The sequence below is a fragment of the Sphaerodactylus townsendi genome, linkage group LG07 (genome assembly GCF_021028975.2).
Source record: "Sphaerodactylus townsendi isolate TG3544 linkage group LG07, MPM_Stown_v2.3, whole genome shotgun sequence".
Classification (NCBI taxonomy): domain Eukaryota; kingdom Metazoa; phylum Chordata; class Lepidosauria; order Squamata; family Sphaerodactylidae; genus Sphaerodactylus; species Sphaerodactylus townsendi.
The window spans coordinates 47,701,731-47,727,578 of NC_059431.1; the positions used below are offsets into that span (position 1 = coordinate 47,701,731).

Genomic DNA, 25,848 nt, shown 5'->3' on the forward strand with positions numbered 1-25,848 from the left:
GCATCACTTTACATTTTGCTACATTGAACTGTGCATTTGCCATTTCTGAGCCCACTCACCTAATTTATCAAGGTCCGCTTTGGAGCTCTTGCGCAATCCTTTGCGGTTCTCACCACCCTACATAATTTGGTATCATCTGCAAACTTGGCCACCACGCTACCCACCCCTACTTCCAGGTCATTTATGAATAGGTTAAAGAGCACTGGTCCCAAAACAGATCCTTGGGACACCACTCCCGACATCTCTCCATTGTGAGAACTTCCCATTTACACCCACTCTTTGTTTCCTGTTTCTCAACCAGTTTTTAATCCATAGGAGGACTTCCCCTCTTATTCCTTCATTGCTGAGTTTTCTCAACAGTCTCTGGTGAGGAACTTTGTCAAAAGCCTTTTGGAAATCCAAGTAGACAATGTCCACCGGTTCACCCCTGTCCACATGCCTGTTTATACCCTCAAAGAACTCTAGTAAGTTTGTAAGACAGGATTTGCCTCTGCAAAAGCCATGCTGACTCTTTCTCAGCAGGTCTTGCTTTTTTACATGTTTTATAATTTTATCTTTAATGATAGATTCTACTAATTTACCAGGAACAGATGTCAAACTGACTGGCCTGTAATTTCCCGGGTCCCCCCTAGATCCTTTCTTAAAGATTGGTGTGACATTGGCCATCTTCCAGTCTTCAGGGATGGAGCCTGATTTCAGGGATAAGTTGCATATTAAAGTGAGAAGATCAGCAATTTCATGCTTGAGCTCTTTAAGAACTCTTGGGTGAATGCAATCTGGGCCAGGGGATTTGGTAACATTTAGTTTATCAATGGCTGCCAGAACTTCTTCCTTGTCTATCACTATCTTTGCTAGTTCCTCGGATTCGCCTCCTAAGAAGCTTGGTTCAGGTGCAGGAATGTTCCTCACCTCCTCTTGGGTGAAGACAGATGCAAAGAATTCATTCAGCTTCTCTGCAATCTCCCTGCCACCTTTTAGCACACCCTTTGTTCCTTTGTCATCTAATGGGCCTACCGCTTCCCTTGCTGGCTTCCTGCTTTTGATGTACTTGAAGAACTGTTTGTTGCTGGTCTTGATGTTCGCAGCCATGCGTTCCTCATAATCCTTTTTTGCCTTCCTTACAGCTAACTTGCTTCTCTTTTGCCACCATTTGTGTTCCCTCTCATATTCTTCATCAGCCAAACTGGACTTCCATTTTCTAAAAGACATTTTCTTTTTTCTGATAATTTCCTCAACCTCTCTTGTTAACCATGGTGGCTTTCTTTTGGACTGGGTGCTGCCTTTTCTAACCTGTGGAACACATTCCAGCTGAGCTTTTATTACTGTGTTTTTAAATAACCTCCAAGCATCCTGGACAGTTTTGACTCTCTTGATTTTCCCTTTCAGCTTCCTGCGCACTATCCCCCTCATCTTTGAGAAATTTCCCTTTCTGAAGGCGAATGTAACTACATTAGTAGTTGCCACTTGTTCGCATGCTGAGATACTGAATCTGACAGCATTGTGGTCGCTGTTCCCTATCGGCTCAACAACACTGACTTCCTGCACCAGGTCCTGGGTCCCACATAGAATTAGATCTAGGATCACCTCTCCCCTGGTTGGTTCCACAACCATCTGCTCTAAGCCACAGTCATTTAGCATATCCAGGAATGCTCTCTCCTTACTATGACCTGAACAAGCATTTTTCCAGTTTATATGGGGATAGTTAAAATCACCCATTACCACTACATTTTTGTTTTTGTTGGCCTCTCTAATTTCTTTTTCCATCTCAGAATCCTCTTGTGCACTTTGGTCAGGGGGACCATACTATATTCCTAATATTAAACTGGCCTTCACACCTGGTATTGAGATCCACCCTGATTCTATGGGGTACCTACCTCCCCTTGAATGGTCTATTTTATGTGATACTATGCTCTCTTTGATGTAAAGGGCAACTCCACCCCCATGCGCCCTGTCCTATCCTTCCTATAGAGCCTGTAGCCTGGTATAACAGCATCCCACTGGTTCTCCTCATTCCACCATGTCTCTGTAATGCCCACTATATCAAGGTCCTCCTTCAAAACTCTGTACTCTAGCTCCCCCATTTTAGGTCGAATGCTTCTACTATTAGCATAGAGACACCTGTATACCCTGTCTCTGTCCTTAACCTGGGATTTATGTGCTTTACCCTCAAGTCTTTTGTAGACACTATCCCTTGTCACATGGACATTGCTTTGTTCCTCACTTGTATGTGGTTGATTTAGAAAAACCTCCCTCTCTGTCTGCATCCCCATAGATACTGTATTCCGAACCGAAGTCACCTCAGCTCCTGTCGGCTTTCCCCCAGTGATCAGTTTAAAAGCTGTTCTGCCACCTTTTTAATGTTGAGCGCCAGCAGCCTGGTTCCTCTTTGGTTAAGATGAAGCCCGTCCCGTTTGTACAGGCCTACCTTGTCCCAAAAGGTTCCCCAGTTCCTGACAAATCTGAAACCCTCTGCCTTACACCACCTTCTCAAATTATGTAGGGTGGTAAGAACCACAAAGGATTACGAAGAGCTCCAAGTGGACCTTGATAAATTAGGTGAGTGGGCTAAGAAATGGCAAATGCAGTTCAATGTAGCAAAATGTAAAGTGATGCACATAGGGGCAAAAAATCCAAACTTCACATACACGCTACAGGGGTCAGTGCTATCAGTCACAGACCAGGAAAAGGATTTGGGGGTCTTAGTTGATAGTTCCATGGGAATGTCAACTCAATGCATGGCAGCTGTGAAAAAGGCAAACTCTATGCTGGGGATCATTAGGAAAGGAGTTGATAATAAAACTGCAAGGATTGTCTTGCCCTTATATAAAGCAGTGGTGCGACCGCACTTGGAGTACTGTGTTCAGTTCTGGTCGCCACATCTCATAAAGGATATCGAAGAGATAGAAAAAGTGCAGAGAAGGGCAACAAGGATGATTGAGGGACTGGAGCACCTTCCCTATGAGGAGAGGCTGCAGCATTTGGGATTCTTTAGTTTGGAGAGGAGATGTCTGAGAGGGGATATGATTGAAGTCTATAAAATTATGCATAGGGTAGAAAATGTTGACAGAGAGAAATTTTTCTCTCTTTCTCACAATACTAGAACCAGGGGTCATACATTGAAAATGCTGGGGGGGGAGAATAAGGACTAATAAAAGGAAACCTTCACGCAACGTGTGATTGGTGTTTGGAATATGCTGCCACAGGAGATGGTGATGGCCACTAACCTGGATAGCTTTAAAAAGGGCTTGGACAGATTTATGGAGGAGAAGTCGATCTATGGCTACCAATCTTGATCCTCCTTGGTCTGAGATTGCAAATGCCTTAGCAGACCAGGTGCTCGGGAGCAACAGCCGCAGAAGGCCATTGCTTTCACATCCTGCATGTGAGCTCCCAAAGGCACCTGGTGGGCCACTGCAAGTAGCAGAGTGCTGGACTAGATGGACTCTGGTCTGATCCAGCAGGCTCGTTCTTATGTTCTTATGTCTCAGTCCAAGGTCAGGGGTAAGTCCAGGAAACAAAGTCCAGATCAAGATCAAACACACAGAGGTGTAAGGCACAGCCTACCAGCAGATACCCAAAGGTTGTGGACAAATTACTTCCATGCTGGTTCATCTTCTCTGGCTGGTTTTATGAGGGAAGTTGTGATCAGGAGTAGGTTCAACTCTTCATCCTGCTGAGTAATCCACAGACAGGTGCCATCATCTGGATGATCAGCCTCTATGGTTGTCAGCCCTAATCCTGTGGAGATTCAAGCTCAAAGGCAGCGTTTGATTGGTGCTGGGTTGCCACACTCTACAGCATTGCTCCTGTGCTTCCCTTTGAGCCTGCTGGCAACCCTGGCGATGAGACTGGTGGCTGTAGTGCTTCTATTTCAGCCTGGGAACCCGGGCTGTGAGACTGAGGGTGTGGTGTGCTGAGACTCCACTTCTGCAACAGCTGGAGTCTCTGCCTTTGGGGGGTCTTCCTGCAACCTCCAAGGGCTGGGGCTGACTTCCTATGTCTCTTCCTCATCTGAGGAGTTGTTGGCAGGTAGGCTTGCCTTGGGTCATACTTTGGTGTATGGACATAGGGGGAAAAGCAGTATTTTAATTTATATTATTTATATATAAGTATTTTAAAATTTGCCCTGACCTGGTTGGCTCAGGCTAACCTGATCCCTTCAACTAACTAGGATTGCCCCTGGATAGTGCTTGGATGGGAAACCACCAAGCAAATTCAGGGTTGCAACATAGAATCAGGCCATGTCAATCCACCTAATAGTTGAAAACCCTATGGGGGTCACTATAAGTCAGCTGGGACTTGACAGCGCTTTCCACCACGACCATTTAAAATACTTCTATACCAGCTTTCCTTCTTGATTAGTCTTTTAAGTTGAATAACATGTTGCTACTATTCTACTCTGGGTTCCAGATGTCCTTGATTTGTATGGTATGTTGTATGGGCCAGTGCTATGTATTACTGACTTGCCTGTTCCCTTGAGTATATACATTATAAAATTAAGGAACAAGAAAACTGATTTTTTCCCCACTGTCTCTATGTTTCCTAACAGCTTGGCATGGTAGAGGGTGGAAAATTAACGTTGGGTTTTGGCAGTACAGCTTTATATATTTTTAATTGGGTTAACTTCCAGTTTCTTCAGTACAGATAGACTTTTACCAGCTTGAGATCTGAAAATATAATTAGTCCATCTAAAGTTAACAAATTATGCTGTTTTGTTGGAAATACTTTAAAACTAAAGGGACTGCTTTGATTCACAGCTGTTTAGTGAGCTGTTCCTGCTTTGTTCCTCTTTTCAAGATGAATAGTTCCATGGTTTCCTTTTGATGTGTAGGCTGTATAATCCTTCTGTTTGCCTGAAGTTTGCCTGAAGTTATGTCCTTGGACACACCAACACTGCTTCATGGTAGAAATAAAAAGAGCATCTGTAACAGAGTGTTTTCTGTAACCTGGCTCTTCTGTATATGAAAGAATGGGGCAATAGTGCTGGCTATGTAGATGAAAGTAATTCACTTCAAGACAGATACATTTTTATAATTAAAAACTGCTTCTGAGAAGATGAAAGTAGTGTGTATTAAAATATACTTATGCTACTGCCAACATTTTGGTTGCTGCAAAGTTGAGAGGTTAAATATGCTAGCAAAAAGCAATAGATTAATTTTAAGAAGAAAAGGCTTAAACAATGCTAACAGATCTGGTGAAAGCATGCAAAAATGGTGGGATTTGATTATTGCATGAAATGTACTGCTGGTAGTTAAGCTGACCATGAAATATATTTTGGTAGTGGTATTAATTATAGAAAGCTTCATACTAGGATGGGATGTTTCTCATTTTATGTACTGTGAAGTGAAATGCAAGATTGGATTCAGCACATTACTTTTCCCATCAAATGTGCTGAACTTCCTACATTTGGTTTCCATTTGGCAAGTAAATAAAAATAGTGTCTCTTTCCTATTGTTCCCCTAGGAAGAGAAATATTCTTATGGCCAGGGATCTTTTCTGTGCTGCTTAATTGCACAGAACATCACCACAGTATTAACTGTGGGAACTGGATAAGCTCATTAACAAAATTTAACTTTTGTCAGATAACACATAAACTTGGGGGTTTGGTCATGGGACCCCTTCCTGCAGTATGGCTGATGCAGGTAATGGTAGGTGAAAGGGAAAGCTTAGTAGTTTGTGCAGCTAAGTTGCCACTTTGGGACTGGGAATGTCATGCAGAAAAACCACTCATTTGTATAAGACAGTTTCCAGGAATGCATGGGATGATAGTCTGTGGTACTGAGTTACTTTCTTGGCTATAGCAGACAGTTGCTCCAAATTAGATCCTATAGCTGCCCTATGTCTTTTTTCAGAAGGAGACATATGGCTTCTGGGGTCATTTTGGTGATGAGTTTGTGCACTTATGAACATTAAAAGTTTGTAAGGAGTTGGAGGATTTAAGCAAACTGATGCTTTGTGTATTTCTCTTTCTCCCTAGCTGTTATTACACTCTCAGATTCAGTGGCCTGGGTCAAATTCAACATAGAATCGAATGGCTACTATATTGTGAAATATGATGATGATAATTGGAAGGTTTTGATTCAGTTACTGAAAGATGATTCCACTGCACTGACTTCCAGTGACAGAGCCAATCTTATCCATGACATTTTCCATCTAGCAGGGTAGGTTTTTAAATTGTGACTGTTTCTGTAGCTGTTCACTTGTCTTGCAGAATGTAGATCTGTGCACACAGACCACAGAGAAATGGAGATCATGCTTCTTTGAAAGAACAGACCATTGGAGCACTTGAGCACTGGCTTGATCTTTCAGAACCTGTAATACGTTATTTTCTTGTGATATTTTTAGTTCTATGTTGTCTATAGCTTTCATATTCTTATTACATCAGATATGTTGAGCTAATACAAAGTAGTTACTGAACAAAATATGTCATGTTATTGTGTCTTGTGAGGAGACTTTCCCCCAAAACTGTGGAATTCTGGTTGTCATCAACCAAATCTTAAGTGAATGCTTAATCTAAGAAGCAGTTAGAATAATATAGATGGCTCATTCCTTTAGAAATAGAACAGATGAAGAAACCATTTGACCCGGGACTACTGAAGTTGTAAGACACTCCGTAAAGTGTTTCAAACAATACTACTTTTATTGATAAAGACAAGAGAACTGTAGTAAACATTTGCTGATTTTTAATAGAATAATTTCAAATTAATCTTCTATAAGCAAAGAAACAAACATGAGTGATCATCTTGGTCCATTTAGCTTTCTCCATTTATGGCTGCTAAGTCCAATTCAAACAATTTTGTTAACCCACAAAGACATTTTTAAATAAAAATGCCTCATCTTGCCTATGTATAAGAATTAGCCTGTCAAATTCACTAGAAAAGTCAATAGTAGTACAAGCAAAGGGAATAGCAACAGATTTAGTTTAGAGTAATCTTACTACATGGAAGCAAATGTGAGGGATGTGGAACTATGCTTGGTAGATCTTAACAACATTTGGGGCTTCATCAAAACAGTTCCACTGAGAATTTTGCTTCTGAGCAAAGCAAAGCTATTTCCCAGCAAAGAGTGACAGAGCTAGCTTAAACCTTTTTAAAAATACTAACCAAGTTATAATGTATAATAATAAGAATCACCATGATTTTAAAAACAGGTTGTCAGGAAATTTCTTCCCCATATTTGTTCCTTTATAATTTCTTTCAAAAGAAAAGCTGTCTCTCTTTATCCAATAATTTGCTTCTGAGAGGAATCTGTAGAGAAATCTTGAAACAAATATTTTATACATTTCCATTCAGAAAAAAAGAATAACATCCTGTTGCAAAAGGGACTATCACAACATCCATTTGGACTAGTAACATATATTTTATACTACAGTGTTTCATTAGAAAGTGAATGCAAAGTTACTGAAAGTAAAAGGTTTTTATTGGTACTGAAGGATGGAGATTAATCAAAATGCTCTACCCAGCTTTTTGTTTTGTTTTTGTTTTCATGTCCTTTTAGATTAGGACTGGTACCACTGGGCAGGGCATTTGATCTGATTGAGTACATAGGGAAAGAAAACAACACTGGTCCAATCACAGAAGCATTGTATCAAGTGAATCTTATCTACAACCTAGTTGAAAAGCGGGGAATGCTAACGCTCGCGGCCAAAATAGTGGTAAGTCCTTTGATGCTAGGCTGTTTAAAGAGTCACTACTGTATAGTAAGAAACATCCTACTGTGCCACTGTGACATCAGCTCTAATTTCATAACAAGAAAAGTTGTGTGTATCAAGATATCTAACTGAAGTAACAACTGTTGCCAATTAAAAGTGTGTTGCGGGTTTAAGTAAATGCAAACACCATCTGCTTACAACTTCAATTCTAATACTCAATTTTGTTAGTGAGGAATTTTGAGCAAATTTTAACACTGTTCTACTGCATGATAACACTGATATAATCTTATCTTTTTGCCCTTGGAAAGTGGGATTGGGTTAAGCATCTCTGAATGCTTGTTGATTCTGTATGATCTCCGGTATAAGCCCCAGGTGTTTGAATTAGCACTACTCATTCAGTGGTGCTCCTATTGGGGCCAGTTGAGCGCCAGAGTGAATGTAACCATGAGTAAGTATCCTTCAACCCATTCATCTGGACTTTTAATGGGAATTGAACAAAAGGGAAGGCATGCCTGGAGATTGTAGATGTGAGTAGTAGAAGACTAGGGAGCACTTTGGGGGTTTACAAATGGCACCCTTGTAATTGCAACAGGGTTTTTGCTGTCGTTCAGTGGTGTTTTTCCTTTGTGCCTTCCTAGAAAAAAGTGGTAAACATACTTGGAGACAAGATAAAGAAACAAGAATGGATGAACAGTGGGTGCCTCTCAGAACAAGAACTGCAATCAACTCTCCTAACCTTTGCCTGTTCCCATAACTTGGGAAACTGCAGTGCCACAGCCGCAGCACTGTTCATTGAGTGGATGAACTCCAATGGCACTAAAAGGTAAAACACTGATGTTTCTTTTTGAATAAAATATCTACTTTACTATGGCATCAGGCAAATATTTCCCTGATATTTGGCCTCTCCCAGAACAAGGCTGCTTCTCTAGTTCTGTATTGATATTGTAATTTTGACTGCATTGGAAATGGAAATGCTTGCCTTGGTGTTTTCATCAAATGAGAAGCATCTTGCCATGCTTTCCTTCATGCAGTTAATAAATGTGGCTGCTAACGACTGAATAAGTGGACAAAGTGGGCAATGTTCACTTGCTTGGGGAGAAATCCCACTGTAGGTCAGCTTAAAGCAAAGCATTGTATGCATACATACTGATGTCATGGGAATGAGGACACAGAGCACAGAACTGCATTGAAGTGCAGAGCACTAGAGCCAGTTCAGGCTGTTGGTAGTGCCATTGGCTAGGGGACCCCTTTGCTTGAGAGCGCAGGAGTGCTTCCTGTAGCTTCAGCATGAGAGCTCATAAAGGGTCTTCCCAGAATGAGGCACCTTGGCACATCTACTCCTAGAGGAGATTTATACTAGATAGAAGTCATAGCCAGGCAATATTGCCCTTGTTTTTAGATGTAAACCCAGTAGGAGTTTTCAGCTCTGCCTTGTTTGCATTGTGCATTACACCACAGCAGTATGGCAAAGAGTAACATCAGGTTGCCCATCCAGGATTTCAGTTACTGGTGTCATAGGTACAGTTATGTAGTACGCTCACCAGAGTTATATCACTACCTGTGGCAAGTGACACTGAGCATCTGCTGCCAATTGATAGTGGCTCAAAAATGGTGCTCGTGATACCATGCCAAGAACTGGATTGTACACATGACAGTAGTCACTCCTGATCTGTGTAATAGAGGTAAGAAGCCACTAGCTGCAGGCTTTTCAAGCAATGGCAATATATGTGATTGCATTTTGGTCTTCAGCTAGTAGGTCTCCAGACCCAGAAATTGTTGCTTTTTGATATATTGGCATCACCACAATTTTTTATCTTTTAAAGTAAAGCAAACAGTCAAACTTTCAATGGCCAAGAAACTTGGGACTCTAATGCTCTTGCTGGGACTTTTGCTGGGACTCTTATGCTCTTGTTTATATGGAAGTAAGAAAAGCTGCCATTGCTTAGCTCCTCCCATTTTTTGCATAACTTTGCACAAGGTCTGTGAGTCTTGTACTCTTTTAGATCTCACCTGAGGAGATAAGAGATGAACCCAGATATTTCTTTAATAATAAACAAGCGTGACTCCAGTGGGCATGTGAGGCAGCCGCTGCTGTTCCCCAACCAACTTTACATTGAATGTTGGTTTGTTTCCCATCCAAAGTGAACTATAGCTTTAAATACTGTCTACCCCCTTCTTCCCAGTTATGTTTTATGATGTGAATTATGATGTGCCTACAAACAGCCCCAGGCTAGCCTGATCAAGATAGATCTCAGAATTGAAGCAGGGTCAGCCCTAGTCAGTATTTGGATGGGAGACCTCCAAGGAACACCAGGATCGTGATGAGGCAGGCCATGGGAAACGACCTCTGAATGTCTGTTGCCTTGAAAACCCTATGGGGTCACCATAAATCAGCTGTGACTTGACAGCACAAAAAATGGTTCTCTCAGACTGAGAGGGGATATCACTTAAGGCATTTTTAGCTAAAATACTTTGAAGTCTTTAAGCTGTTCTCATAAAGTTCTGTTCTCTCTGTGCAGTCTGCCAGCAAATATTATGAAGATCATATTCACAGCTGGAGCAAAAACTGAAATTGGCTGGCACTTCCTCTTGAAAATGTATTCCTCATTGGTGTCTGAGACAGAAAAGCTCAAAGTCCTTAAAGCACTAGCCAGCACAGATGATGTTGGAAAGCTGCTCAGGTATGACGCCGCATGTAAACTAAAATAGTAAGGCCCATTCTAGGCAGCCATTGATTCTTCTTCTATACTTGTGGAAGGTTTTTTGATTCAACCAGTTTGTTTAGCTAATCACTGCAGGATATTACATCAATATATTTAACTCTCAGTGTGGCCAGATCTATAAGTGCTTAAATCCAGAGGCTGGAACCAGGAACAGACAGAAAGACAGATCTTTCTGTACATCTAAAAACACCTCAGATTTGCAAAAACATCTGAAATCTTACAAAAAGACAGCGGTATTAACACACACACCCCTCCAAAACATAGTAAAATAAACTACACCTGTAGCTTTGAGGAACAAATTCTCCCAGTGGCTATTGCTAAACAACCACAACTGCATTGCCTCCCTCCCAAGTTTGGTTTCTGTCCCTAAAAGGCAAGGGAGGGGTTCAAGACCATTTCCAGGGCTGTTTTGGTCTTTGAGGAAGGACTTGTTTGGGCCAGGCTCACCAGTAAACACCTGATTTGCTTGACTCACCGAAGCCTAGCTACTTGCTACTGTTCATCATCAGCCACCCCACAACAGCCAGTGTGGTGTAGTGGGTTAGAGTTTCAGTCTAGAGCCTTGGAGTGCTAGGCTCAAATCACCACCCTGCCATAAAGCTCACTGGGTGACAGGGGGCCAGTTATTCATTCTCAGCCTAAGGAAAAATGGAGGGGAAAAGAATGGTGCAAGCTGCTTTGGGTTCTCATCATGGAGAAAGGTGTGGTATTAATGAAATTATAACTGAAGATGGTGGGTGGCAGATAAACAGTAGGTTGGCTTGAAGGTCGGAAAGGGAGAAGGAAGCAGAAGGAAATAGTATGGGGTGGGGATACTGTGCTAAGTAGGTGTCTTTTTCTGCTTGCGCATTGGATCCAACCCGTGGAAGGGTACTATTTTGCCTTTTCTGTTCAGATCATTGATCCCCTAAAAATGCTGTCCGCAGGTTTCAAGCAATGACTAGGAATCTTGTTGTGTTAAAGGTAGGGCCTGGAGTGTGATGAGAAAATCAGCAAAAGTCAGCCTTTCCATTTTGGAAGTGTTCTTCTGGTGCAAACAAGCATTGGATCTAATCCAGATTTTTCTTCCTGTTTTCTTCTCTTACTGAATACAGAGGAAATATATGCAAGGAGGAGTGGAAGGGGATTCAGAGGTCATTTTAGTTCCAAACAGACAGTCTTTGCCCATCTAAGGGAGATTGCCCACTGCTGGCTGTTCTTCAACCTCGCCCCGTTCTGGTGCAAAAAATTTGCACCAGAAGTACTCTTGCTTTTCCTACGAAAAGTGAGAAGCATGTGCAGGGCAAGAGAAAGTGAGCCAGGACATGAAATCTTGCCCCAACATGCCTCCTCTCTTGGCACACCGCATGTCAGAGTAAGATTTCTTGCTCCAATGTACTTCCGGTCTCCCCATGTGGCCCAGCACTGATGGGTAATCGGCCTTACTGTATGCAGATGGGGGGATTTAATCTTCTCACTGTGCATTCTTGCCACAACTGACTTTGACTTCTCAGAGGTCCTATCAGCAAGAGAATATATATGGATTAAAGCATATAGGTTCCCTATGTATGAAAGTACCTTGAAAAATATAGATTATAGATTACGTATATGTAGCATACTCCATTGAGCGCACAGGGGGTGTTTCTCTAACACATAGAGGATGGGTGAAAGGGTGAAGCTAATAAGATATGATTCCAATCATCCCTACATACATTTGTACATATAAAGTGACTTTGGAGGGCTAAAGTGAGCCCCTGAAACTGCCTTGATCTACCACACATGCACATACAGCAGCAGCCTTGCCTCAAGGAGCCCTGGGTCATGTGGTTTCCAATGTTCCTCTTATTCTTTATAAGGCAGTGGGTACTAAGAGAACTCATTCTATAGGGTTGTGGTGCCTGAGATGCTGGTGTTGCAGTGGACTACTTTCCATGCTGGAAAGGAATTGTTGTTAGCATGGCATTCACTTTGAAATTAAAGTAAATGTGAACTGCCAGAATTCATATGCTGAGATGTGTGACTCATTGGGAACACCACTAACTAGGAAGCAGACTTTTACAATGTGCTTCAGGACTCTGTGTAGGATTTTTATCAGGTCACTAGAATCTTGACCTGAGAGCACCCAGGAGATCATAGGTTGTTTTCCCACTTTAAAAAATAACATTGAGCCAAGCCACGCCCCTTTGAATCGGTGCTTTTGAGCGCGAGGTCTGACTCCCCACCTCAGCTTGTCCCTGTAGTAAACTTCGCGGCAGCCGCGAGCTTTGTGATATGCATCATTCCCCACAACCGTGCGTTCAGTGGTCATCGGCAGCGCACTTCTCTGTTCCGATTGGCTGGAGCGCTGGTTTGTGGGCGAAACTTGGTTTAAAAAAAAACACCTGAAATCGTCGATGAAACGTCGACACGCACAGTCGTCATCGCAAATTGAACCAATGCCTTTTTTCCTTTTAAAAAAATGGTTTCTGATTGGCTGTCGTGCTGCGGTGCAAATATTTGTGGAACACGGAAGTGCCCGCTTTCCTTTCTCCTCCATTTCATGAGATGAATGTTCTGAATGAACAATGAATGTTCTGAATGAACAATGAATGTTCTGAATGAACAATGAAAATAAGCTGTGTCCGCATACGCTCGAAGTGATGTGCAGACAAGTGATTTCCTGGTTAAAAAAATAGCGGAAGGAAACGCCCCGCAGTGCCCTGATTGGTCCACATCACCATGTGCAGCAGGAAATTCAAACCCGCAGTGACCCCCGGCTTCCCCACTGCCTCGCTCTCCCCCGCGGTCGCTGAGGGGTTTTCAGAAATGTTGCTCGACCATCCAGGGGGAGAAATGACGCGCGCTGAGGAGGACGGAGAGCGGCAGAGTCGGGGTCGCTGCGTTGCTGCCGCTTAGGTAGTGGGGAATGCAGCAGGCCCCCGGTTTATTTGCCGCAACTACCGTGCAACAAAAGGTGAGTGGGGAAACGACCATAGAAGGATGAGAATTATGATGGAACTCTATCTAGCATAGAAGAAGAGAACACTTTCCAGATTAAATGTGAAGGTTTTGTCATACAGCCAAGTTAATTTCCCGACTGAAATGCATTTCGCTGCTCCCAGTTTAGATGGCTCATGATGGTGGATCTGTAAAAAAATCTCTGTGTAGTTGACTTAGGCTGCTTTCTCTCCCTAGGTTGATGCGCACAAGTCTTGAAGGAATCCAGATTAGATCACAGGATCTTTCACTCATTTTAAGAACTGTCAGCCAGACTTTGCCAGGGCACTTACTAGCCTGGGACTTTGTCAAAGAGAATTGGGAACAACTTATAAGGAAGTAAGGCTATTCTTGAGTTGTGATAAATACTGTTTTTCTCTGTATGTGTGGGTGGGAATATGTACTCTCCTTTAGTACACAAATTATACAAAACAATGCTGGGTTTTTTAATGGAGAGGTTCTGTTAAAAAGGCACTAGGACTCAAATGGAGCATTCTAAAACAAAGACAGTCCAGCATGTGGTGAATTAGCTTACAATTTGGTTTTTTTTCTTTTGGTGAAACGGAGTATAATACTATTAGGTTTTCAACATCTTTAAATTAATTTGCTGAGTTTCCCAGCATTCTCTCCTAGAGGGCAGTGACAGGGTTTCCACCTTGACTGGCCTCCCTTGTCGTACCCCCCACCCCCTGCTATATTTTTCTTGGGGTATTGTTTATGTTTTGTTTGTATTCTTTCCTGATTGATCTCCACTGTTAGTTAGGGCACAGAAATGTAACTATGCCGATATTTGATGATAATGGCTGATTTCATTGTATTTGTTGTGACTATTGTAAGCTGCCCTGTGCCCAGTGACGGGGAAGGTTGTATAACTAAAACAAACAAATAAATATGGAATTAACATCAGTTAGAGCTGTAGTAACTGGCCATCTTAAATACTTTTTGAGTTTTTTTGCATTTTAAAAATGCAAAAGGTGCAGGCATGACATTTCGCATTCTTCTCATGTGCATGTTTTCACATCCAACATCGAACAAGTGACCCACCTTGCTCAAAAAAATTTAATCTTGTGGCCTTTACAATTCCACAAAACTCAGTTTTGTTCTTTCTGTCTATTTGCTTCTCTGAAACAGTTGAGCACTGCAACAAGTGTACATAGAGAATGTCTTGGTCATAAAAATGCTGTATATGTTGACTGACCAAGAGCACACATGAACATGTGCCTCATACCTAATCCGTCTTATACTAAATCAGGCCATTGACCCACCAGAGCCAGTATTGTCTACAGCTCTCCAAGACAGAAATCTTTCACATAACCTTCTGCTCATTCCTTTTAACTGGAGATGCTGGGGGTTGAACCTGGGACCTTCTGCATGCCAAGCAGATGCTGAACAACTGAGTGGTAACTCCTCCCATTTGCAGTGCAGTGCTATTCTAGAGTCTGTCATTAGCTGCCAAGCGTAATTCTTTATGTCTGATTTATGAAGTATGTAGGTGTTCTTGGAGGGTGTTCTCTAGCTTGGCTGTTGCCTGCCCTCCTGAATTAGAAGAATGTCCCATTGATCTTATAGGGCAGGTTATATATATTGTTTTGCAAACTGAGATAAACTTCCCGCCTTTTTATGTATAAAATTGGTTGTTCCTGAATATTGTCACGTACATAAACCTTCAGTGGATTAGGTGTGAATTAAATATTTTTGAATAAATACTAGCTGATCTTTATTCATTCTCCCAAATTTCAGATTTCACAGTGGATCGTTCACAATTCGAAATATTGTGACTTCAACAACTTGTCAGTTCTCAACAGAGGAACATTTGCGTGAGGTTTGTTGAACAAAGAATTTTCACAAAAATACTTTTTTTGGGGGGGGAAGTATCATCATTAATGTGGTTACAAGAGGATACATAGTAGGGGTCAAGATCCTGCGCCATGACATTATTCCAGCTTCTACTTTTGTCCTCTGGTTAGTCCCCAAATAATAACTTCTGCGCCATCTTTTGAAATTTAAGAGGCTTCTGCTGAGCTTGTTTCTGTGTAATAAGATTTTTGTGTAATAATAATTTTGATTTTCAGTATTTACAGTGTAATTGGCATTCAGTTCTAAATGGAGGTATTACTCTGGAATATCTCCCACCTCCACTATACCAAGATGCAAGAATGTTCCCTAACTCTTCTGATATTCTTGTTGGTCAGCTTTTCTATATATAACCTTCTGGGGAGTGTTATTCAATTGTCTCAGCCCATACTTCGCTGAAGTAAATGTACAAATGAACCAGCTTAAGAAACTGAGATCACTCCTCTCCCTTTTCCTCTCATGGGGTTGATGTTACAGATGGTCATGCTAGAGGTTTTTCAACGTTCAACCAAAAAACATTAGAATTCTATTAAACTTCTAAGGAAAATAGAATGGGGGCGGGGAGAGAAATTTGGTGAGAAGGAAAGAAACAGACTTACATACAAATGTTAAGATGTTCCTAATAGTACAGCTCAGGTGGCATTTGCTTGTTTCAGTTTGTTACAGATCTCTCAATTCTCTGGTTGTTCTAAAGTTTTGACTCCGACTTACACTCATAGGTTCATATGTAAATTCTGGTGCCCAAAATCTAGAAGGAATGGAGTATTCATCCAACTCTTTTCCCCTTCAGACTTCCACAACTGTAGAATCACCTCAGAACTGGGGATGGGAATTCTCCTCCCACACAAAGTTCAAATTCCACACCTGGCTAGAGATTTGTCCCTCGCTGACATCATCTCTCTCACTCAGCCAGCTCTCTCTGCTTTATACACATAGTTCAGGAGACAGACTAACTCTATTTTTAGAACCTGGGCTAGGAATTCTTCTTTCTCTAAATTAGAAGTTGATTCACCTCTTTGGCTCAAGTAGGGTTCTTTTCCCCAAATACTCTTTCCCTGCCAACACCACAGGTCTTTAGACAGAAACTAAACATGTCTGAACTCTCTGCTTTCAAGAGTTCCAACCTATATTCCTGCCAGTAGCTCTGAGTTCTAAACTCCACCAACTCCCAGTATGTCACTTATATACACAGGCTTTGTGAGGAATTAGCCCTTCATAGTCAGGTTTTTTCCTGCTTCTGCATGCTCTAAGTTTTGAAATAGCCTTATACAGAATGGAGGGTTTTCCTTTTCTTTTCCTTAGTTCCATCAAAGGATGTTTTCCTCCCACTTATACATATATCTTTTTGATATATGTATCCCAGGGTGCACTGGGAAAAGTCTGTTTGCTTTGTCCTGCCATATTTTTACATGTGTTATGTTTGTGCAGGTGAAGTCATTCTTTGAGTCTCAGTCAGAGGAGACTGCTCAACTGCGATGTGTCCAAGAAGCCATTGAGACAATTCAGCTGAACATTCAGTGGATGAACATAAACTTGGTGAATCTGGAAAAGCTGCTGCAGTGATGCTTGCAGCTCAAAATGTCCACTTGGAATGCTGTGACTCTTACTCTTTTTTGCTTTTGCAAAAACCAGGGTTGAAAATGGGCAATGCAACTTTCTTTGCACTGTGAGAGGATTTTAAGTTAGCTCAGGGTACATTTCTGGCTCTCTTTGGAGTGGACTGGATATTGTTGCTTTTACAGGAGTATTGCATCCATACAAAAGGGAGACTACTTTTACTATTGTCACCCTTCCATTTGACATCAAGTTCCATTTCCTAAAATTCGGATAAAGACTGAACAAGAGCAACAATTCCTCTAAGAGCTGCTTTCCTTTGTAGAGCGCAGGCTGATCCGCCTTCCATGTAGTTTGTAGTTTCTTTCATTGTAAATACTGTACTTGTTGCGGAGCATGTGAGGTTTTTTTTTAAGTATTATGATTCGAAATGGCTGCTAAAGCATATGTAGTGGAGGGGAAAGCTTGAAGTTAAATGTTGGATCTCCATTGGGTTATTTTCCAAAAAATTATTCACATATAGGAAATAATTATTGGTGGAAAAATTATTATCGATTTCAATATAGCTGGATGCTGGTGATACTGTGCTCAAAATAAGGCAAACAGTTCTTACAAAAAAAGTGAGAAGAGGGAGAACTTACTATATAACAATAAATGAGATCGATAAGACTAAGTCCTTTCTTGCAAAAATTATGCCTTCTTGTAGTTACTTAAGTGTAACTTTTTACTGGCGTTGAACCAATGCTACAGAATATTATACATACAGATATTCTGCCTGATTTGAGACTTTTATTGCTGATTTCTGACCTTTATGTACTTTACATCTATCTAAAGGTCATCATTAACAAAATTCGACAGCGTTAATTTGTGCCACAGAGCTATAGTTTTACATGATCCAGCTCTGAAAATTTTACTTTTATTCGTGTGTTCTGTGACGCAGCCAAAATGCTAGAGCAACACTGAAACATAAGTTTTTGTATAGATGACCCAAGGAAGGTTACATTTACGAAAGGGGGTATGCAGTGCAGTGACACTTCAGTTGTTTAAATACAGGTTAGGCCACTATGAAGAAAGACATATGTTATAAAGGCAAAGCAAGCATTCAGAACCAAATCAGCTCTTTAATGATAAAAATGAAGATTAGATTTCTTTGAGGAGCTGCATTTTTATCAGGCTATCTGTCTGTCTTGATTCATCACGTATACTGCATAATATTTATTAAAATACTAGCTTTTCATCCATGATGGAGGTAAGAGGTTTGCATGCAGATAACTGCAGATAGTGCAGTTAGACTAAAGGGAAACCCTTTGATGTTCTCAGATAGTTCCATTTTTGAAACATTTGAGAAAATCCAATCTTGGTATACGCACAGAAAAAATGTTATCCTCTGCTTACTCTTTGAATGAAAAAGCATTTTCTTGAAGGGTACACAGTTAGAAGTACTGCCGTGACCTTAGTTTGTCCACGATTGAGTGTGAATTGTTCTGCGTACTCTTCTGATTTTCCTGATTTGTACTCTGCATTTGGCTGTTCCTTCTCCTGATCCTCTCTTTGGTTTGTTTTGTAACAGTACCAGTGGGTATAAACCTGTAGGACAGCTGCCCAGTTAATTCCCTTTCTTGGGTCATTTAACACTGTTCTACAGCATATTGATGTGCTTGCTACTGGAAACAAGGAGTGTGCTTGAATATAAAGAACACCTGTACCTTAGAATTAAGAATATAACGTTAAAGTACTGTTTTCCTAAGAACTCTTTCCAATTATTTATTTATTTTTAGTATGGAATTCAGATTTTGTTAAGTGGTGGTTGCTATTGAACCAATTATGTATATTCTTTGTTCACCCATGCCTGGACAAGTATCCAGTCCCCAGTAGAACTAATCAAATCTGTCTCACTTTCCTCCCAAATTTCAAATGAAATACAGCTTTGATTCCAACAAACTTTGATTCTTTTAAAATTTTCTGTTGGTTCACTAGAAGTTGGAGTGGTTGGACTGTGCTTTATTTGTTTTTTTAAGTTCAAGCCAAAGCAGCAATTTACAGGTATTGGGTTAGATTATCTTTAATCTGTATTGTAGTGTTCATTTCAGGAGGTTAATAATGCACTGTAGTAATATTCAGAGGGCTTTTCTGTAGCTTAATACGGATAAATCTTGTTAAAGAATTTTCTACAATGTTTTAAGACACATACAAGGCTATTAATGGTATATATATTTATGGTGAAATCTCAGTTCTGTTTAATATTCTTTAGCTTTGGAAACATCTGAAATTCTGGTCATGTTCAAAGTTTCCATGCTACTAGGATGTCCTACTCAGCAGTAGCCCCTCTGTCTACATTAGCTGTTGTCACTCCTCTAACATCTCTAATGTCTGAGCTTGAAAAATTTGTCTGTGTGTTGTCAGAATGTTTCCTTGTTTCAGCCCCCTCGTCAACCCCTTATATGTAGAAATGCATCATAGAAATTTTCAAGCAGTGTTTTTTCTTTAATCAAATCTTGAATGTGTTTTTAAATCTTTCTGGGTTGTGGGTTTTTGCAGGGACAGAATTGGAAAAGGGACAATCTTGGTTGTATTTAATGTAACAGTAGCAATGATTCATGTGCCTTATGGAGTATATTATAATGACTATGAAAGGAATATATTGGCATACAAAGAAAGTCTGTATTTTTTACGCTCTCCTTTCTCAATTTTTGTCTTATGTATAGGAAGTCTTATGTTGTTATGATTACTGAGTGAATTAAACTTTTTTAGGTCATCTTGTTGGAATGTCTTGCAATAAAATCAGTTATTAGTTCCTTGGGACTAGAAGTCAATTACTATGATCCAAAACTATATGGAGTTCCAGTGTACGCACAGAGAGTGGCACACAAGGGCCTTTACTGCACAAGTCACTTGGAGTGTTTCCAGATATGTTTTCAGTCCCCCTTTACCATGATATTTGTTCAAACTTACCACCTCCAAATGTTTCATGGCTGCCATAATTTAAAAAATTGTTGTTTGTAGAAACATTTTTTTTTCATTTTATTGATCCATTTAATCAATATTTCGTTGATCTATCCAAAACATTTTAAAAAACAAATGAAGTGACAAAAATGAAGAAGAAAGGAGGGAGGGGAGGGAAGCAAAAAAAATGGTGGACCAGGTGCTGAGGGAAAAGTTGAGCAACAGCACAAGGGTGAGGAAAACAGTCAGGGTTTTGGGCGAGAAATATAAAACATTTTAAATATGACTGCACTATGAGGGAATCTGTTTCGGAAATGTTTCAGTGGAAAACATCGTGCTACTAGGGGTTTCAGAAACAATGGAGTAAAAGGTAAATGAAATGTTGCCAGCACCAATGGAGAAAAATGAAGTACGGAAGTCTAAAGAGGAAATGTTTCGTTATTGTTCTGTAAATGTTATAAACTACTTGTGCTGAAAGGGCCTAGCAGAAGTTTTGCTGCTGTTTTCAGTGACGGGAGACATAAAACATTCACTGATGCTAAAAACATGTCTTTCCAAAGGGTGTTGACTCTTGTATACGTTCCTCAAATCTAGTGCTTGGCTGACTGTAAATAAATAAGTTTCAATCCAAGTCTAACTTGCATAGTTTCTAGGTAGCATCCTTAGCCATTATATCTCTACAAGCTTTAGGCACAATTGTAGTGTTCCACTGCTGGACTTTAATGTTGGACTAGGGAAAATAATATTCAACTTTTTACCTCTCATGTGCACACCATACATTTAGGGTTGGGTTTATTTTTAGCCACAGCTCAGAGGAGAAATTCTGAGTCACATTTTCATCTTTGAAACAACTGCATACATTTTGTAGGCGAGAACAGAAATGGCAGTCACACTCATTTTGGGATGAATAGAGAGTACTAGAACAATGTAAAGCTTTCCATGAACTTCAGTCCAGTCTGTTACAAGATGGAAATGGGAATTCGAAAATGTCAAAATGTCTTTTCTTGCACAAAAATTTATCCAGAAAAAAAATTCCAATGTGCCTTTAAAATAATGTAGTCTCTTGGTATTGGGAGCTGCTGTATGTAATTCATTAGGGAAGTCTAAAGCTGTTACATAATTAGCTATTTTAGTTTCTCCAATTGCTCAATGCTGTCCTCCATTCAGAAGCTGGGAAGGAAGGAAACTATCATGAAGCACACACACCATAACAGATGTTGGAGACACTATATTTAAAGTTATGCATAAGCACCATGAGAAATCCACTTCTGTGTGTTGTGAAGAAAGCATAACCTGTCTTTTTTTAAAAAAAAAACCTGGAGATGCATTGTAAGAATAATACTCCAGAGAATATGATTGTGGCCTTTATTGTGCCCTAGATAGCAACATGCTCCAGGATGCCAACCTTGAACTGAATCAAACACCTGTTCTCTAGTTGGATAAATTGGCGTTCTTTATCTCTTTGGGAAAACTCTGAACTTTAAAGTAATGCTCATCCGTTAACTACATTTTTAACATGTTTCATAAATTTGTACTTCTATATGTGTTTGAAAAGCTATTAAAAATGCAGATCTAATTCTACTCAGATGCATGCGACTTGGGCTCCCACTTCAAGCACATACTGAAGAAAATGCAGGGATATACTCCTGAGTAGTTATTAGATCTTGTTCTTGCTGATACTGTCTTATAATACCACTAAATGTTTTATCATGTATTTAATGGAGTGGTAAAAGCTTTAGCAGCTTAAAAAATGTCATTTGTCATGCGCAGCTCTCAGCTCATAGTTTTTAATAACCTAAACCTCCCATGTTTGCTATGTTACTAAAACCTGCTGTTGTAGTAGAAATAGAGACCTTTACACATAATAGTATTTTGATCAAAGAAGTGGTTTGGCATCATGTAGCAAATTCTTGTGAAAATATTAAGTATTTTTTTTTCATGTGGAATAGTACGATGGTGCTTGAACAGATTATTGAAAGCGACTGAGGGCTTTTGCTTTTCAAATACAAGGTGAATTTTTGAGAGTAAGTTTGCAGCAGATCTGTGCAGATTCTATTGATAATAGTAACTAAAAGTAATTGTGGAAATTAAAATAGAACAGAAATTTGGAAAAGGGGTTAAATTGTTTGTATTTAATCTCTAAAGATGTACAGTGCAAGGTACAATCACCTAAGCAGTAATACACCTAAGTGGTAAATTTTCAGGTTATAGAATACTTGCCTTCAGGTGAAGAATTTCTAAAAATTATGTGTATGTACCTGAGGCATACTGGGGGAAAATGGCACCTGGGACAACAACTGCTCTGTCCCCCCTCCGTGCCCCACTTTCCCAAGTAGCAGGGACCTGGCGCCAGCTGCTGCCGCCCACCACCTCCATCAGAGCAAAGGCCATGCCTGCCTTGCTCCAGGGGTGCCCGGGCCGGCAGGCCAAGTCCCGGCGACTTGGCAAGCTGTGGGCCTGCCCCCCTGGAGTGAGGCAACGCACCTCCGCTCCAATGGAAGGGGTGGCAGCAGACAGTGCCAGGTCCTGGCAGCTTGGCAAGCCACGGGCTGCCCCCCTCACTCCATTGGAGCCGAGACCGTGCCTGCCTTGCTCTAGGGGCGCCTGGGCCGGTGGGCAGCAGCAGCAGCCGGCGCCGGGTCCCAGCAACTTGGCAAGTTGTTGGCTGCTGCCACCCTCCCACACACACCTCTATCAGAAAAGAGGCCGCACCTTCCTTGCTTCAGGGGGGGGCACATCGGGCCCGTGGCTTGCCAAGTTGCCACAACCTGATCAGAGGGACATCTGCAGGCTCCCAGCTTGATCACATGGGGGTGCAATTTTGCACCCCCACGTGATCTACTAGGTGGTACCCGGGGTCAATTGACCCCACATGTCCCTCTGGTAGATTCACCCCTGATATGTAGAAATCTACAAATGTATATGCAAATTTTGGTTTTCGCAGATTTTGTAAAAGGGAATTAAAGTCTTTTTTATTTGTACTTCAAGTTAAATTGTATGCATTCTAATCAAGACTGACTTGAAGGGCATGTGCACTTCAAACACTTGTGTAGGAGGTAAGGTGTGTGGAATGAAAATACAATCTTTAAATACAAAATTGCATGAGGTTTTTTTTGTTATCTTTACCTTTTTTCTTCCAGTGTACTTTTAAAAAGGGTTTGGAATTAATGTACAAGTTTATCACACCAACTGTGTGAAGAAGACACCTAAGTTTGTGAGGTTTAAGCAACCGTCTTAGGTTTACCATTGTTCAGTGGAGCTTATTCCCAGGAAAGTGGTCGAATTCCCACTACCTTCTTACCCAGGTTTCAGAACGCAAACTAATCAGGTTTCAGGGACAACCTCCTCATTGCTTCTGCGGCAGATTCCGTTTCTGGCGCTTGTTCTCCCTGTTAACCTGTGTCCCGGCAAGTGGTATAGACCCCATTGACATGATTCAGAGCTGATCCGAGGGGAGGGACAAGGGTTGAAACCCTGACTCGTTTCCCGCCGCGGAGCGGGACGCGGAATTCGGGCAACCAATCAGCGCTGCCAGCACTGATGCGATGCGTGCGCAGCCTTTCCTTGGTTTCGTTTTTGCTTTTGCGATCGGCCAGCAGAAGGAGACGCAGAAAGATGGAAAACAGTCAAACGTGTAACTTTGAATCGTTAATGATTTACACAGGTAAACTATTAACTGGTAACCCTTTAAGTAGCATAAACGTCTGTAAAAATAAACGTTAAACTTTTACACGTTGGTTTTTTAATCACACCCCTACAAGGTACGTTTCTGCGGGGGCGGGGGAGGTCCCGCCCCAACAAGGCATGCCAGCCAATCAAGGGAGACCGGCGAAGCGAGATTGCCTGGTAGTGGGAATTGCTAAGAGTTCGGTAACCGGTTGTGTCTGCTGTGTGCTCACTGCAGTGGGGAGGGAGAAACTCCAATGTAGAAGACCCAGTTTCACAACGAACAGGTTTTGATCTGTGTGCAATTTTCAAGTGGGGATTCGACCAGTGTCTTTAGGATGGCAGGCTTCATTGACTAATTTTTTTTATTGGACTAGGTAACAGTGTAAGGTTCTAGATCTATCACTTCTTCCCGATGATCAAGTGAGCCTTCTGTCTTTAGTTGTCCTTCTGCTTTTAAATCTTTACTCAGCTGTTCCTGTGGCTGGTGTAATAGAACTTGCAGCCAACACGTGGGACTTTCATGCTGTTGCACCTTGATGTAAATCACCATCATTTTGGTCCAGATGCTGACACAGAAAATGTGCTGCTGTGGTGGTGGTGGGGAGAGACAAAATTGAGGACAGTCAAACACTGGTGTAAGTAACTTCCAGCAAGAAAGAAAAGCAGGGGGTAAATTTCCTTGCAGTGGCAAGGAAATAAATGCATATTTAGGGGATACTAAACTAAGGTGATGTAGCATTTGGGCCTGTCATCCCTCTGGGTGTTACACATATAAATGCAGCCATATGTACACTTAATTTTAAGTGGAAGTTCCTAACCTTTAATGTAGGGGTGAGCCCGCAAACCCGGCAGAACCGTAGAAGGAGCGCTAGGCATGCCGGTGCCAGCTACAGCCTTCCGGGCGCACACGCTCCCCCAACCCCTGCTCCCCCATGAGTCACGGGTCATGAACTGCCTGACCCGCGGTCACCAGGTGTCCCACACAAAGGGACACAAAGGCTCCTGCCCTCAGGTGAAGATTAGGCCCAGACATGGATGCTTCCTCCCGCATGTAGCAGCCCGATGAGATCATGCGATCACGCGAGACCAGATCTCCCGGCTCTCCCGCCCTGCCCGACCCGCTTTTGCGCCCCCATTGAAACCCTAATAAAGATTAGGTGTGAGGGGAACCCAAGCGCCTTACGGCAGAGTTGCCAGGATCACCGGGATCCAGCGCTTCCTGCTTGCTGGCTCTCTCCACCAGATGAAATCTCCGGCGTGTAGAGTCTCTTCCCTGGGACCTCCGTGGAGTGACGACTACCAGTCTGGTGTGCGAAACCCGGGAATCCCTCGAACACCTCAGCCGTGACTTACCGTCGCCTGGGAAAAGGGCTTCTCGGTACCGATGCGTCCGGCTGGATCGAGCGCGTCAAGGGGACCCACCCCCTACGGTACCGACCATCAGCTGGATGCGGCATCCAGGGATCCAGCGTTCTCAGACACTCTCTCGTCTGATCGAACCAACTGGTAAGCATGTAGAAACTTGTAAAAGCGCGGCTTTTGACAAGCCGCGTTAAGCGGAACTGAAAGCGCTAATGGCGAAAGCAGCGGCAGGGTCTCCGTAAAGGAGGGGAGCTCGCAGCGAATTGGTTGAGGAAATTGATGAAGGCAACTTGTCCATATGGGTACCCAGAAAGGGGGACATTCCAATCTTAAGGACTACCAGGAGAAACATTCGGGCTGCACTCTGCACAGAGAGCCTCAACTTGGCCGATGTCGCTGCTACTGACTGATGGAAACGAGTGTTATGTAAGCCATCAGCCTGCCACGGAATCCCATTGAATTGTGCTTTTGCCATGGGATCTCCCTCCTTTTGATCTTTCACTACTTCAATTTACAAGCCCGGAATTTTCTCTATCCCACTAAACAGGACGCCCTTGTCCTACTCCCGTTTCACTTGCCTGCTTCGCGGCTCCCTCTCGTTCGACAAACTACTCCCGCTTCGTGCTCTACCAGCGGCCAGGCCGCCTCAACTTCTCTTGCTCCAGCACTTCTGCTCCGCTTCTCCCTCCTGTTTCACTGAAGCCACCGCACCTCCGTCAATGCCACGTAATAGGCGGCGAGTTTCAAAAACTCCTAGCAGAGCGTATTACCCACGATCTACGGCAGAGGAAACCCTGGCGAGGAAGGCGATGCCGACCTCCTGCGCCCATCCTGCCCAGCCCACTACACTGACTTCACGTGGGGGAGGGCGGTATGCCGTACCAACGGAACAGTTGAGTATCGCCCCATAGGCTATAATGTTCTCACTGAGCTCCACAAGGCAATACGGGACGTGGGGATGACCAGCCCCTATGTGAGAGGCATATTGGAAGCCGTCATGCGGAATCACGTAATGGTTCTGGAGGACTGGAAAACCACTTTTCACATGCTCTTGAACCCTGCGCAATTTGTTGTTTGGGAAAGCGAATACCGCCAACAATGCATAAGCAGAGGAGCAGCCTCTGGCGGCGCCTATAC

General features: G+C 42.1%; 1 protein-coding gene across 1 annotated transcript in view; it reads left to right on the top strand.

Moving 5' to 3' along the window:
* Window positions 1-19,532, top strand: part of LOC125436421 (leucyl and cystinyl aminopeptidase) — a 63,375-nt gene extending 43,843 nt beyond the window's left edge. Inside the window, exons 12-18 of the mRNA XM_048503394.1 lie at window positions 5,978-6,161; window positions 7,498-7,654; window positions 8,290-8,474; window positions 10,171-10,332; window positions 13,528-13,668; window positions 15,070-15,151; window positions 16,612-19,532. Of these exons, the coding sequence (XP_048359351.1) occupies window positions 5,978-6,161; window positions 7,498-7,654; window positions 8,290-8,474; window positions 10,171-10,332; window positions 13,528-13,668; window positions 15,070-15,151; window positions 16,612-16,746 (1,046 nt within the window). The 3' untranslated portion in view covers window positions 16,747-19,532. The remainder of the gene's footprint in view (window positions 1-5,977; window positions 6,162-7,497; window positions 7,655-8,289; window positions 8,475-10,170; window positions 10,333-13,527; window positions 13,669-15,069; window positions 15,152-16,611) is intronic.
* The last annotated feature ends 6,316 nt before the right edge of the window (window positions 19,533-25,848 follow it).